This window comes from Moschus berezovskii, chromosome 11 (genome assembly GCF_049115385.1).
Source record: "Moschus berezovskii isolate FMDL1 chromosome 11, NW_MosBer_1.0, whole genome shotgun sequence".
Classification (NCBI taxonomy): domain Eukaryota; kingdom Metazoa; phylum Chordata; class Mammalia; order Artiodactyla; family Moschidae; genus Moschus; species Moschus berezovskii.
In genome coordinates this window covers 34,580,518-34,594,915 of record NC_142470.1, presented here as the reverse complement: position 1 = coordinate 34,594,915, position 14,398 = coordinate 34,580,518, and the positions used below count along the sequence as shown (strand labels likewise).

The window sequence follows — 14,398 nt, the reverse complement described above, 5'->3', positions numbered from 1 at the left end:
TTTCTGCCTCCGTGTGTGGGGAGCTGGGGCCACGAGGTGACGGGTGGTGGAGAGAGGGGTTGAGATGCCCTGGGGTGGACATGCACAAGTCGGTGTTCCTCGGGCGAAGATTGGTTGGGAGGCCTCCAAACTTGAAAGTGAAAGTCGCTCAGTCGTGTCTGACTCTTTGTAACCCCATGGACTGTAGCCTACCTGGCTGCTCTGTCCATGGGAGTCTCCAGGCAAGAATACTGGAGTGGGTAGTTGTTCCCTCCTCCAGGGGTATCTTCCCAACCAAGGGGTCGAATGCAGGTCTGCCGCATTGCAGGCAGATTCTTTAGTATCTGAACCATCAGGGAAGCCCCCCAAGCTTGAGGAGCTCCGCTTAGGACTGGTGGGCGGGGCTGAGGGCGGGACTAGTCAGGCTAGGGGCGGGGCTATGAGATTAGCATTCTCTAGAACAGGGTCTGGGCTCAGAGCGCTCCCACCGACCCACCTGGCTGCTCCGGCGCGGGGAAATAGAGCCATGTCTATGGGGACAGGTCCCCGGAGGCGGGGCTTAGGCGTGGGGGGGAGAGGCTGGGGAGCCTGGAGGCGGGGCTTGGGGAGCTCGCCCCACGCGGGGCGGGGCTCCGGCAGCCGCGGGAGCCGCAGTTCGGACTCCCAGCGCCACAGCCGCCGCAGTTGCCTTCACTCTGGTGGCCCCACGGCCCTGCGGGGAGTCTGGGGGTCGGCCCGCCGCTCGGACTTGGCGCGGGGTCCGCCACGCCTCTCCCTCCCTCGGTGGGGCCTAGACGGTCGGGGGCCGCGGAGAAATGGAGCCGTCTCCCACTACTGGGGGCTCGGAGACCACTCGCCTGGTGGGCCCCCGAGACCGCGGCGGCGCTGGTGGCGGCCTGCGTTTGAAGAGGTAGGGCGGATCTGGGTCGGCCCTCGGCCGAGGAGGGGCGCTACCCTTCTGCTTTCCGTCTATTTCGTTGTCTCTCTCGGCCGGCTGGCCTTCCCAGAGCACCGCGACCCCCTTGGCTTCGTGGCGGGGGCTCTGCCTCTCTGGCTGCGCAGACGCCCCCAGCTCGCACAGCCAGCCCCGGCCCCCGCAGGTGGACACCCCGCTCTGGCTCCTCTCGGCCGCCCTCCTCCCGGTCCCGAGAAACTGCTCCCAGGCCCGTCCCCCCAAGCCCCTCGACCTTCCCCGCGAGGGACTGCCCCTCCGTCGGGCCGGAGTCCGCTCCAGGAACCCCGATGTACCCATTGCTCCGGGGGCCCTGCTGTGGGAGCCCCTCGGAGTCCCATCTGCAGGCCCCCGGCCCTACCCTCCGAGCGCCCGGGCTCGGGGAGCCGCCTCCAGCTGTGGACACCCGGGCCGAGGACGGGCCCGGGCTCCGCAGCGGGTCTTGTCGGCTCCTGGCGGGGCGGGCGGCCGCGGGGAAGCGAGGGGGCGGTAAGGAAGGAGCAGGTGCGGTCTGGGCGGCGGGGGTATTCCCGGCTCCGCACAGACGGGGCCGGGGGCGGCGAGGTGTGAAATGAGGCGCGCCGAGCAGTCGGGACAGCGGGCCGGGGGCGGTCGGAGAACCGCCTCCGCGTCCCGCCGGCTCCGTCCGCCTTGTCCCTCCGAGCGGCCGCGCCAGGCCCTCCCTGGTCACCTCTGCCGGCCTTTTTGTCTGTTGGCCCACCGTCTGTTTATCTCGGGAATTTGACAGAGTCTCCGGCTTTTTCCCTTTCCTCATCTCTCCTTTTCCTTCCCAACCCCTGTCCCTTTGTCTCTGATGCGGTGACTCTGTGTATTTCTCGCTCCTTCCCTGGGTGGAGGCCGTAAACCTGGATGGGTGGGCGAGTGGATCAGAAGGGAGGGAAGACCCCCCTCTGAATCCCTCCCACGGAGGACCTCAGTTGTGGGGGCTCAGCCGTGTTCCTAGCATGTCTTCACATCCCTTTTGACTCTGCTTCAAGACAGTCTCCCCTCTCTACCTATCCCCTCAACCCCACTCAATATTATTTGTTTTTTGTCTGGGGTTTCAGAGGGCCAGGGAGAGAGAATTGTCTTTCCTTCTCTCTAAACAGCAGGTAGCCCCACTACCACCCACACACCAACAATGAGGCTTCTTTTAGTGCCCAGTTAACGCCAAACAAAAGGGAGCAGCCTGTTGATGGCTGACTACCTTGATGCCTGGCTGCACTGGGTCTTCCTAGGCCAGGAAGGGCATCTTGCCCACTGCCCCAAAGCCACTTACCCTCTGTTTGCTCTTCAGACCCGCATCTCTGACTCCCAATTTCGCCTCATTCTCATATGACCATTAGTCACCAAATCCTGCAGTATTTTCTGAAAGAGCTTCTTCCCTATCTACCTGCCCCTCCTCTAAAATTCTGCGCAGGGAGCCTTCGGCCTGGTCTGCTCTGGACCACTCCATCTCCTCTCCTCTCTTCCTCCTGTCTCTTCCTCCCAGACTAGTGCATCAGCAAGGTCATTCATCTCACGGCTCAGGAAAGATCAGATCAATCAGTGCATCTCCCTTTATTTTGTGTTCCTTGGAGCCCATCACTTTCCTCCTCAGTCCTTCCCTTGGCTCCTCACACTTAAGCTCCAAGCTGCGTATCTTGTCATTGTCATCCCACATGTCTGGAACCCCGTTGTTTACCTCTGTGAGGTTCTTCTTATTCCCATTAGAGTTGGTCACTCCTTCCCCTGTGATCTGAAGTCCTTTGTTCATAACCCTTCCGGCCCCAGCCTCTCCTTGCATAGTAAGTCATTTGTGACACATGTCTCCCACCAGCCTGAGCTTCAGCACATGTACACTGCCTGGTATATCTTGCTGAAGAATGAGGACAGATTTCAAAGCCACCCTCATCTCCCGTCTCCTCTGGAAACACACCTGTATCATACCCATCTAGATTCTAAGTCTTAGAAGGGGATTCCAAGAAGTTAATCTTCCTGCCAGCCCTCCACTTTTCCATAGAAGCACCAAATGTACCCTCTCCTCCCTCCCACCTAAATTCACTCATTGGCAGAGCTTTCCTCAACCAGAAGACCCCCAGGCACCCCTCCCCATTTTACTACTGGGATTGCCTTTCTATCATCTGGAGCCTTCATCTTCTCTCAAGGTTTTTCTTGTCACACCTCCATAGAATTCCCAGGACTGTACTTTTCTACTTAGGTCCTTTATGCTGTGGAAGGTTCTATTCTCCCCCCACCCCCCACACCACCCCCCGGACTTTAAGTTGGGTGGTATCAGGGTCGAGAATTAGGCCAGAATGGACTGAAAATTTAGTCAGTCTGAGCTCAGCCTCTCGAATCCCCAGGTGATGCTAGAGGTGAGGCACCCCCCAGACCCATTCACTGGTCCAGGGAGGCTTACAGTCCTGTGCAGTTAAGGCGGCCTCTGCTGGGTGCTTATGGTCCCACTGGTCCAGCTAACGCGTGACAGACTCGCAACCCAGGGCTCTTGCTGCTGCCACTCCAGCCACAGCAGTCTACACTGTCTCCTCCCCATGACAACCCAGCTCTGGAATCTGGCCAGTAATTCTCCTTGCCAAGAACTTCAGACTTTTTGGGTCCCCACATTCTACTCTTCTCTTAAAGGGCCACATTCAGCTGCATGTCTAGAGAGGGAAGTGGAAGGACTGGGAATGGAGGCATCCGGAGGTAGGTCCAGGAAGGAGGCCAGGTCTGAGCCCCACCCGTCACTTTGACATCACTTTCCCATCGTACTGCCTTCGCTGGTACGTGCACCTCCTCTTTATCAAAAGCCTCTCTATCTGCCCAGGCCCTTCTCAGGGGCCTCCTTCGGTTGTTTCCCTGATGTCCTCATTAGAGTCAGTGTATCCCTCTATCTGAGCCCTGATAGCACTTTGTTTTCGCTGCTCTAAGGCAATAGCTACCTTCTAAAACATCTCACAGTACTTATGTAGACATTTGTCTTGTTCACCAAAGGCTCCCAGAGATTAGAAAGGATACCCAGTTCGTTTGTATTCCTTTTGATGCCTATCATAATGATTTGATTTGGTTGGAGTCGAACCTCAGCTCGACCACTAACTAGCTGTGTGGCCTCCATAAATCCACTCCCTCTCCAAGCCTCGTCCGTCTAATTCCTTAGTAAGTGGTAGACTCGCTCATCTCTAAGGTGCTTTCCTTTGTGCTGTGAGACTCTGTGGCTCCGTATATGAAAAGAAAAGGGAGGCTGCGATCTGAGTCGTCCATTCAGCCCCCATCTCTCCTGCAGCCCTCTGTGTACAAGGCTCCTGGTTTTGACCAGGACTCAGAAAAGGAGAGAGAGATGGGACATCTGATGAAGCTAATCTAGGGGACCCAGGACCTGGGAGTGAGGAAGGAGCAGGTGAGCCCTTGAGCCAGGCCCCAGATTGAACTGTGTTGCCTGCCTCAGTCTCTTCACAGAGGCCCCCGAGCCCCTCCCCGAGGAGCCCAAACCCGTGGAGATGTCCTTCCACCACTGCCACCGGGACCCCCTGCCACAGCCGGGTCTCACCCCGGAAAGGATGCAGGCGCAAAGGCAGCTGTGCACCGCCTGTGCTGTGTGCTGCGTCTTCATGGCCGGGGAGGTGGTTGGTAAGTTAAAGAGCAGATCCTCCAACTCCATCCTCAGGATTCCTGCCTAAGTTCCTGGGTGGAGATGCAGACAAGATAGAGTTGGCTGGGACGGGGGAGCCAGGTGCCCAGGACTCAGGAAGTAGGAGATGGTGAGGGACAGGCAGTACCAGGGGGACTCAGGACTGGCTTGTCAGTATAAACTGGTCCTTTAAAAGCCCTATTTCTTATTAAAACATGTTATTGTTGGGACTTCCCTGGTGGTCCAGTGGCTAAGACTCCATGCTCCCAGTGCAGGGGGCCTGGGTTCAATCCCTGTCAGGGAACCAGAGCCCACATGTTGCAGCCAAAGATCCCTCATGCCACAACAAAGATGGAAGATCCTGCGTGCTGCCCCTAAGACCTGGTGCAGCTGAATGTTTTAAAAGAATCTGTTACTGTAGAAAAACTAGAAAACGCGAATGAGTGAAAAGAAGATGTGTGATCCCATCACCAGAGAAAAACAACCATTCACATTTTGGTATATGTCCCCCCCGATCTCTTTTCCATGCCTCCACACGCACAGCATGATATTTGCTTAATGGAACCAGATGATACGTCACTTCACCCTTGCAGGTGGGTACTTGGCGCACAGCCTGGCCATTATGACTGACGCGGCCCACCTGTTGGCGGACGTGGGCAGCATGATGGGCAGCCTCTTCTCCCTCTGGCTCTCTACCCGTCCAGCCACCCGCACCATGACCTTTGGCTGGCACCGCTCAGGTAAGGTGCCTGCATGGCCTGAGGACCCTTCGACCTGGCCGGAAGGTACCTCTCAGGGTCCTGGGCCGCTCTCTGACAGCTTGTCTCCCCCTGCAGAGACTCTGGGGGCTCTGGCCTCTGTGGTCTCCCTCTGGATGGTCACTGGCATCCTCCTGTACCTGGCCTTCATCCGCCTGCTGCACAGCGACTACCACATCGAGGGGGGTGCCATGCTGCTGACCGCCAGCATCGCAGTCTGTGCCAATCTGCTGTACGTTCCAGTATGGAGCAGGCACCTTGTCGGAGTGGGGTTGAGGGGTCCTCCTGCAGGCTGGGAGAGCAGGCTCTCTCCGCCCAGCAGACCCGCAGCACACGCACACAATTCTCGCCTTGCTGCCCTGGGGATGTCTGAGAAGGGGCTGGGGTGGAGACCTAAACTTCAGGGTCAACAGACCTTGGTTAAAGACCTGCTGAGTCCTGGCCCCTCTGCTGGGGACCATCATCAATGTTGTCGCATTTAAAGCACACAACCACTCCTACGAGGTAGGTAGAGTCACCCCTGGCATTCAGTTAATGAGAGATGGTCGAGCGGTTAGGATTCCAGCTCTCATGGATGAGAGCCTGGGGTTTGATACCCGTTCGGGTGCTGAGATTCTGCAAACTGCGCAGTGTGGCCAAAACAAATAACGAGAGGTGGCAAGGGACCTTGCTTGCCCAGGGCACGTAGCGATTCCAGTAGCAGGGCCAAGATCTGAATCTACATCTCTGGTACCACATATTCCTCCCCGCCAGGCGGCTCTCTTTGTCTCTCTTGGACAGTATTGCTTTCTTCTGGGGACTGGGAAAATAGAAAACAGGTAGAGAAAGGGCTCCTGGGAGGTGCGAGGAGGGGGCATGGAAGTGGGTGGAGGAGGCTGGGAGCAGGACACCGGGGCTGAGCTACTCTGCTTCCCCCTCAGAATGGCTTTTGTGCTGCACCAGGCTGGGCCCCCCCACAGCCACGGGTCTAGGGGGGCAGAGTATGCACCACTGGAGGAGGGGTCCGGGGAGCCCTTGCCCCTGGGGAACACCAGCGTCCGGGCAGCCTTTGTGCACGTGCTGGGAGACCTCCTGCAGAGCCTTGGGGTGCTGATTGCCTCCATCCTCATCTACTTCAAGGTACCATGTGTGCAAGCCTGCCCCAGCCTTCCCCTCATGTCTCTACACTCCAGCCCTGCCTTCCCTGGGTCCCCATCCCCACCCTACTCCACCTCCCAGCTCCATGGGACCCCTGGCCCAAGGTTGTGGTCCCTTTCCCCTCTCAGGTCCTGTTTGTCCACGGTGCCCCTAGATCTTCCCCTAAAAGGTTCCCAATTCCCAGGCTCTTAGGGCTTTCTTCTGTGCAGCCTCAGTACAAAGCAGCTGACCCCATCAGCACCTTCCTCTTCTCCATCTGTGCCCTTGGATCCACAGCACCCACCCTGCGAGATGTTCTCCGTGTCCTCATGGAAGGTGAGTCCGATGATGCTGCTTCCCTTCATCCCCCGTACCGGGCCCTCCCTGACCCCACTCCAGGACTAGGCGCCCCTCTTACCTCTGAAGAGTGTGTGGGGAGAAGGCTTATTGCTGGAAGGAGGATTCAGGGTTGGGGTGAACTGTGGGGATCTACAGGGTGAGTGGTACAGGATGGGGGAGGTGGGGTCCTGACCTCTGGGCAGGAGCAGCTTTGGCAGTAAGGCGTGGTGGGTGCTACTTGCAGGGACCCCCCGAAGTGTGGGTTTTGAACCCGTGCGGGACACCTTGTTGTCGGTGCCGGGAGTCCGGGCAACCCATGAGCTGCACCTGTGGTCCCTGACGTTCACGCACTACGTTGCCTCCGCACACCTGGCCATTGGTGAGTCCACGCTAGCCTCAGCCAGTTACTTCTCAGAAACATTTCTCCTTTCCCCTCCCACCCTCCAAACACAGAGAGCTGGTTTAAATTACTGGGGCTGTTCCCATATCTCTGGCTTTCTCGACCTCTATCTATTTTTCGGAGAAGGCAGTGGCAACCCACTCCAGTACTCTTGCCTGGAAAATCCCATGGACGAAGGAGCCTGGTAGGCTGCAGTCTATGGGGTCGCTGAGAGTCGTACACGACTGAGCGACTTCACTTTCACTTTTCACTTTCACATATTGGAGAAGGAAATGGCAACCCACTCCAGTGTTCTTGCCTGGTGGGCTGCCGTCTATGGGGTCGCACAGAGTCGGACATGACTGAAGCGACTTAGCAGCAGCAGCGGCTCTGTTTTTGTATCTCTCTCTCTCTCTCTAATGCATGTTGTAGCCCTAAACAGGGTGTGTTCCGGGGGAGGTTTCACCCTCTTTAAAGTAGTACAGGGCACCAGTAACCCTTTAAAAGATCACTGGTACCCATAGGTCTAAGTGATGGGGCACAGCGAGGTAAATTGTGGCTCCTCCACTCCATATAACTTTTAAAAATGATGATTATGAAGACTGTATGTCAACTAGGAAAAATGTTTATGGTATAATGCTAAGAGAGAAAGCTGAATATAAAATTATAGCCACATTATGATTCAACTATTTAAAATATATAGGGTGACTCACAAGCTGACAAAGGATTTTTGAGTTTCTTCCAGATGCAAGAAGCAATCAGAGACTTGCAATTTGGATGCCAAAAATATTATACTCTGTAGGATATTTGATGGTAACGCTAGAGGGACAATGGGAACAGAATATTGACATCTGGATCGTTGTGGAAAATCGGGTGGTTGTGGCTGCTGAAATACACAGCTGTACACTGACACCCAAAGAGAAGAAGCGAACAGCAAAATAAGAACAGTTTAGCGTGTTAGCCCAGTCAGTTAGGGATGAGTCTCCCCAACCTTTTCTTTGAACTGTTGTATACTGTTTGTACAACAGAGAGAGAAAATAAAGCTCCCATTCAATTCTGGCTTTCATGCCATGCAAAACCCCTGGGTCCCCCTTCACCCATCCTTATCTGGACCCCGGCCTGGTTCCGCACTCCCCAGGGAGCTTGCTGCTTCTTATCACTCCCCCGCAGACTCCACAGCCGACCCCGAAGCTGTCCTAGCTGAAGCTACATCCCGGCTCCACTCCCGGTTTGGATTCTCCAGCTGCACCCTGCAGGTCGAGCAATACCAGCCCGAGATGGCCCAGTGCCTGCGCTGCCAGGAGCCCCCCCAAGCCTGAGCCCCGGCCCCAGCCTCACCCCACTGCCAGGCCCAGGCTCTGCCCTGGACTCTCCTGCCTCCCTGCTCACGGAGAAGGGACAGAGCTGGGCCCGCACCCTTCCCCTCTCTCCTGCTTCCACCTGCGCCCCCCAGCCCCAGTGGGCAAGACCAAAGTGTGTGTGTCGGGGAGTGGGTCAGAGTCAGGCTGAGCAGGGAAATCAGTGCAGAGGTGGGGAGGGGTTAGAAGTCCCATGGTCCCTGCTCCCCATGGTCTGGGGAATCCCCAGTGTCCTTTCTGTGCAGTTCATTTGTCTGCGTGGCAACCTGGCTGGCTGGGGGCATCTGCCTGTCTGTGTGCTGTCCGTGTGCCTATGCCTGGGGGAGGTCAGCAGGGGCCCCTCCCCACGTGGCCCTTGCTCTGTCTATGCAGGAGCCCCAAAGCCCGCACTTTGTCCGTGTGTTCTAGCCCTGTGGTTCTGTGTCTGTGTGTGTTTCTTGGTGCTGTGGCCTGTGTGTCTCTGTGCCTTGCGTGGCTGTGCTGTGATCTTTATGAGTCTGCACCATCTGTGTGTCCATGTGGGATTCTGTCTGTCCATCCTTCTGTTGGTGCTGTGCCCTCGGCTGTCTCAGAGAGAGGGAGACTCCGCCGAAGCTCCGCCAATAAACTTGTGTCAACTGCACCTCTCAGCCCGGTGCCGACTCCTCGGGAGGGGGACGTAGAATCGGTCATCTGGGAACTGAGGGAATCCCTTGGCCAGAGTGACCTTGCACAGCCCCCCTGCCCCCTTCCCAATCCCTCCACCCTCAAGGATCTGTTGCAATGTCGTGTAGGCCGAAACCCACCAGTCTCTTTACTACCTTCCCCTACTTGGCAGTATGGAGTCTGGGTCCTTGACACAGGGGGACACCCACACATTCTGGGCTTGGTTGTAGGAGAAAGCCAGATGGCGAGGGGTCAGGAGATCCCAGAGAGTCATTCTGACAGGGGTGGCTGGTGGGCTGGAAGCTGTGGCCGTGTGGGGGAGTGAATGGACCATAGTGCTGACCTGGCTGTGTGCTCAAGCTGTGGGAGGTGCTGGGGACCAGCCTCCAGTCCTGGCTGCCCCAACTCTGACTCCCAGCAACCAACTTGAGTCTAGGTTTAAGCTGGGGACCCCAAGGACCTCATTCATCATTACCCTCCCTTTGCCTTAAGAATCATGTATTTTGACCAATTTGATCTTAAAAGTCAGTCTCATTAAGGGATTGTTCATTTTCTCTTTAAAAAAAAAATCAAACTCTGTACTTTGATTTCGGATCTAGTGCAAGAGTCCACTAGCCTTCCCATCCTAGGTTGATATAAATTCCAACCTGCAGCAGAGACCTGGAGCAATTTCATTAGCCCATGCAAATTTCTCCAAGGCTTCTCCCCCTCAATGGAAATACCTTTATTATTAAGTTATCTTGATTTTTCACAATCAGGAAAGCAATACACGTTTGCTTTAAAAACCTGTCAAAAGAGGGACTTCCCTGACGGTCCAGTGGTTTAGATTCTGCACATCCATTGCAGGGTGCCCCGGTTCCATCCCTGGCTGGGAAACTAAGACCCCACAATCCATGTGACCCATCCAAAATCAAAACCCATCAGAGGAAAATGTATAAAGTGAATCATTCCCCTAAAATCTCACTCCCAGAGAGAATGGAGTCTGGAGTTTGGAGTCTGCTCACATTTTCTCATCTTCTACGAGAACATTACAGGATCACTTTACAGTGAGAACATGTAACCTGCTTCTGTGATTCAGCTGTCCATCTGGGTGCATCTTTCCAAGTCAATACACAGAGATTTCATCACTCATTTTAAGGTGTAGCCTTTGAAGATAGGCCTTCTCACTCTGCTCTCCAGCTGGGGGCCTTGGACCAGGCTGGGTGAGTTGTTCGCTGCCGGCCAGCTGGCCTGAGTCGAGCACGGGAGGGTGGGCTGGCAGTCCATCACACTCGGCGCCATGGCTGCCCCAGCTGCAGTCTATGCTTTGCTAGTTCCTGATACTTTCTCATTTTACGACTCATTGACTATAGGCCCCAAGTGACAGAATGGGGGTGGGGAAGAGGGAGGAAATGAAGAGCGGAAAAAACGAGGACTAGATTTTTACACTAGGAACAGCCTTAAACGGCAGCCCTGCCCTATGTGTACCAGGCTGTGTCCCCTTGCAGGGGAGGGGACAGACCTCACACAGCAAGCAATCCATCTCAGCCCCCCACCCATCCACTCCTGCAAAAGAGAAAATGGAGGCTCAGAGAGGGAATGGGACCTTCTGCAAGGTCACCCAGCAAGTGATGGGGCAGGTGCAGAGCCTGGGCTCTCACTTGCTCCCATTCAGGCCCTTGGAAGCTCTCGCCCAGTTGAGTTTCTCAGCAAAACTCTTGCCCGCTCCCTCCCAGCAACCTGCTGCTGCTGACTCGCCCATCCTGGCACTCTGTGCTCAGACCCCTTGGTTCTGCCTCGGCCTTCTGCTCATACTGTGGCCACTGGTAACCCCACTGCATTCCAGCTTTCCCAATTACTAAAAGAGGGGTGATGTGACATTGTGGGTGTGAGTGTGCCTGGTATAGAGAGGGCACGGAGGAAAGGGTTACCTTTTGTGTCGAATCTGAGAATCAGGGGAGGCATTTCAGGGCAAACGGTGACCTGGCACCCTGACAGCGGGGACAGGAGCCCACATTTGTTGAGCTTTTACTTGGCGCCAGGCACTGCGAGGCAGAAAGTGTGATCTGTGCTTTATAGATGGCGAATCTGAGGCTGACCCTGCCCGTGCAGCTAGTCACTGTCAGAGTTGAGTCAAATTCAGCAATGGCTGCACTAAGTCCCCAGCCCTTTTCCACACCGCCCTGCCTTTCCACCCTCCTCCAGGCGTTGCTCTGCCGGGGACAGGGAAGGACAGAAGAATCAGGAGCGTTTGCCTATTCGTAGGGCGCTCCCGAGGGAGTCCAGGAAACCCTTATCTGCAGGAGCTGCCTGTCCTCCCGATTATCTCCCCAACCCACCTCTCCATGTGCTTACCCAGCAGGCCCGTTCCGTTCCTCTCAGTGTCCTTCCTCGATGATAAAAATGAACGGTGGAGGAAGAGGTGAGGAGAAAGGGGCGGGGACCAAGGGGAGGCTTGAGGAAGAGCAAAGCAGAGGAGGGCCCATCCGTCAACCCAGCCCTGGCAGCTCTTTACACGGCTGGTTAATAATACCAGGGGAGGAGAGGGGAGAGGGCCCCTCTGGAGGCCCAGAGGGGCCAGGAACAAGGGAGAACCAAAGGAATAGGAGGTGGACCGGAGGGTCAGAGTGCAGTTGTAGGAGAGTTCGAGAGAGGCCAAGGAGCTAGAAGGAAAAACCAGAGTGGGAGGCGGTGCGTTGAAGGGCCTCCTGCTTTGGAGACACAGGGGGGATGTTGGGGGGGAGGCGGGCGGGATCGGGGCAGCTGGGCTGGCCCTGCCCTCCTCACAGAGCCGCTCACCTGGGAGCAGCCAGACCAGCTGGCCACAGGCGGGACCAGGCCTTCCTGTCTGAGGGGCAAGGGCTGAGGACTCAGGGAGCAAGGGGGCAGCATGTCTGTGGCCAAGAGCAAGCTCAGAGTGATAAAGCGGTGTCCTCCTCCCTCCAGGGACGCTGCCGCCCCTTCCAGCACTTCCCTAAGATGTGGGCCCATCCTGGCTGCCTTGAGCCATGCTGTCTGTAACAAAAGGGGGAGCAGCGTCCCCCTGTGGCCTGTGGTAGTAGCCCAGGCAGCCGGAAGATTCTGGAGGGACTGGCAGGATCTCAAGTCATGCTGGGAAGACCCCTGCCCCTCTTCCTGGCAGATTCCCCTACCTCTGTGGGGAACTGCTTAGGGAGTTCCTTTTATGGCTTTTTAGGGGATTTTGGGGATTTTTCTTTTTCTTTTTTTTGGCCACACCACGCAGCTTGCTGGATCTTAATTCCCCAAGAATGGAATCTGGTCCCAGTAGTGAAAACACCAAGTCCTAACCACTAGGCAAACCAGGGAATTCCCAAGAGAATTTCTTTTATATTTGAAAGACTTTTCCTCCGCAACTGTGAGAGCTCCCTGGGCCTCCCTGTCCCAGCTCTGAACCCCCAAACCATCCCCATGAGCACCTGGTCAACACCTTCCAAAGGGTGCTGGGCAGTTCCCAAAGTGCCTGTGGAGCAGAGCCTGGGGCTACACATGCAGCTCTGATCTCAAAGGCTCCCGCAAAGTGTGTCCTGTTGGCGGGACAGGTGAGAGAGAGTTGGGTGGGGAGCATGGGGAGGAGGAGGGACCAAGGGTTGCCAGAGCCTGAGTCCCACTCCTGCAGCTGCACTCCCCACCCTCCCTTTGCCCCAGCCCTCCTCCCTCTGCCCCCTGGCTACAGCATCTGCAGCCCCTTGTGTGGGTGATGCCCACTCAGAGGACAAGTCTCCTCTTGTCTGGGCTGAACTTCTGCACCTGGCACCAATCTAGAGGCCATGGTGGCCACCCTGGACCACCCTCACACCTCACCTGTGGGTTATTCCTGGCCTCTCCTCATGAGCTAGAACTCCCAGTCCCTTTGTTATCAAGCTTCTACTTGCTTTCTACACAACACGCCAATAAAATTGAGAAATGAATTGTTGGGTCAGGAAATAGTGACTTTATTCAGAAAGTCAGAAGACTGAGAAGATGGTGGACTAGTGCCCCAAAGAATCATCACACTGGAGTTAGAATTGAGGCCCTGTTTATTGTTTATGGCTGTGCCACATGGGGTGTGGGGTCTTAGCTCCTTGAAGGGATAGGACTCATGCCTACCCCTTGTGTTGACCACTAGACTGCCATAGAAGTCCCTTAGGCTTCTTCTGTCCTAAAAGGGGAGGACACGTGCTTGGCTGTTACAGATTACTTGGTGCTGGAATCTTTTGTTCTTGGCAGCTGTTTAGGTAGGTCTGGTCACAATGTTCCTATAAACCTCCAACAAGACAAATATTATTCTCTGTTCTGCAACTTTTTATCTCTGTGTGAATGGAAAAGTGTTAAACCTTTAAAGATCAGAACCTTGAGACTATCCTGTATATTTTAGGCTACAGGCAACCTTCTTAATTTGTAGCAAAGGTAATATGTGTATGTTAGTCGCAGTGGTATCCAACTCTTTGTGAGTCCATGGACTGTAGCCCACCAGGCTTCTCTTCCATGGATTTCTCCAAGCAAGAATATTGGAGTGGGTTGCCATGCCCTTCTCCAGGGGATCTTCCGGACCCAGTGACTGAACCCAGATCTCCCACATTGCAGACAGATTCTTTACTGTTTGAACTACCCAGGAAGCCCCCAAAGCAAAGGTAATAGTAAAAAAAAAAAAAAAGAATTAAAACAAGCAAACAACAATCCAGATCCTTCTGGAAGATTTTATGGTTAATTCCTAAGTTAATTCTTCTCACAATTGGAGAAAAGTACAACAGCCTCTGCCATCCTAGCCTAGAGCTATGCTCCTGAGGAAGACTGCAGGCTCTAGGTGTGGACAGGTTTCCTTTCTTAAAGGAAAACAAAAAAAAAATCTTCCTGGACTAGAACATGAAACCTCTGTGTAGGTTATCTCCAGGTGCATCCCCTTTGAGTTTTCTTCTCTCCTCTGGTGCTGTGTTCATGGCACCTGGTCCCAGGGTTTACTGCCTGACTTTCTCTGACCCAAACAGTCAGAGCATCCATTTCCATTCTCTGATTCCCTTTGGCTCAACCAAGACAGGCTATACATTTTAAAAGGACTGTCACCAAAAAGCCTAGGGAGGAACGAAAGGGAACCAAATCCAAGAAATAAAAGACAGCTAGAGCTTCCCAAAATAAGCAGGTTTCAGGCATTAACAACAGCAAACTTGCCTTTTCCCTGACCTTGGAATCTGCCCAGAGATCACCTCCTGGCTCCCTTCCATCTTGCCCACCTGCTGCACCAGAGAAGGGTGAGATCTGGACCCGGTTGCACAGGATTTCTGAGAG

The 14,398-nt window shown here is 55.2% G+C and overlaps 1 protein-coding gene across 5 annotated transcripts; it reads left to right on the top strand.

Moving 5' to 3' along the window:
• Positions 1–635: 635 nt before the first annotated feature.
• Positions 636–13,263, top strand: SLC30A3 (solute carrier family 30 member 3). Of its 5 annotated transcripts, none has more exons than XM_055400665.2 (11): positions 636–889; positions 4,359–4,540; positions 5,135–5,281; positions 5,378–5,531; positions 6,220–6,418; positions 6,646–6,751; positions 6,999–7,133; positions 8,304–10,338; positions 10,791–10,941; positions 11,321–11,537; positions 12,062–13,263. In XM_055400665.2, exons 1-8 carry the CDS (start codon positions 795–797, stop codon positions 8,450–8,452), a joined length of 1,167 nt encoding a protein of 388 aa, XP_055256640.1. In that variant the 5' UTR covers positions 636–794; the 3' UTR covers positions 8,453–10,338; positions 10,791–10,941; positions 11,321–11,537; positions 12,062–13,263. The 5 variants fall into 5 exon arrangements, with proteins under 5 accessions (XP_055256640.1, XP_055256641.1, XP_055256642.1 ...); XM_055400666.2 differs by having other exon boundaries at positions 10,852–10,941; positions 12,062–13,262; XM_055400667.2 differs by having other exon boundaries at positions 11,475–11,537; positions 12,062–13,262.
• The last annotated feature ends 1,135 nt before the right edge of the window (positions 13,264–14,398 follow it).

Coding starts and splice junctions, on each gene's coding strand:
- SLC30A3 (XM_055400664.2), top strand. CDS start 795: ATGGAGCCGTCTCCCACTACTGGGGGCTCGGAGACCACTCGCCTGGTG. Junction 5,532..6,219: donor GCAGTCTGTGCCAATCTGCT/GTACGTTCCAGT, acceptor CTTCCCCCTCAG/AATGGCTTTTGTGCTGCACC. Junction 6,752..6,998: donor TCTCCGTGTCCTCATGGAAG/GTGAGTCCGATG, acceptor TGCTACTTGCAG/GGACCCCCCGAAGTGTGGGT.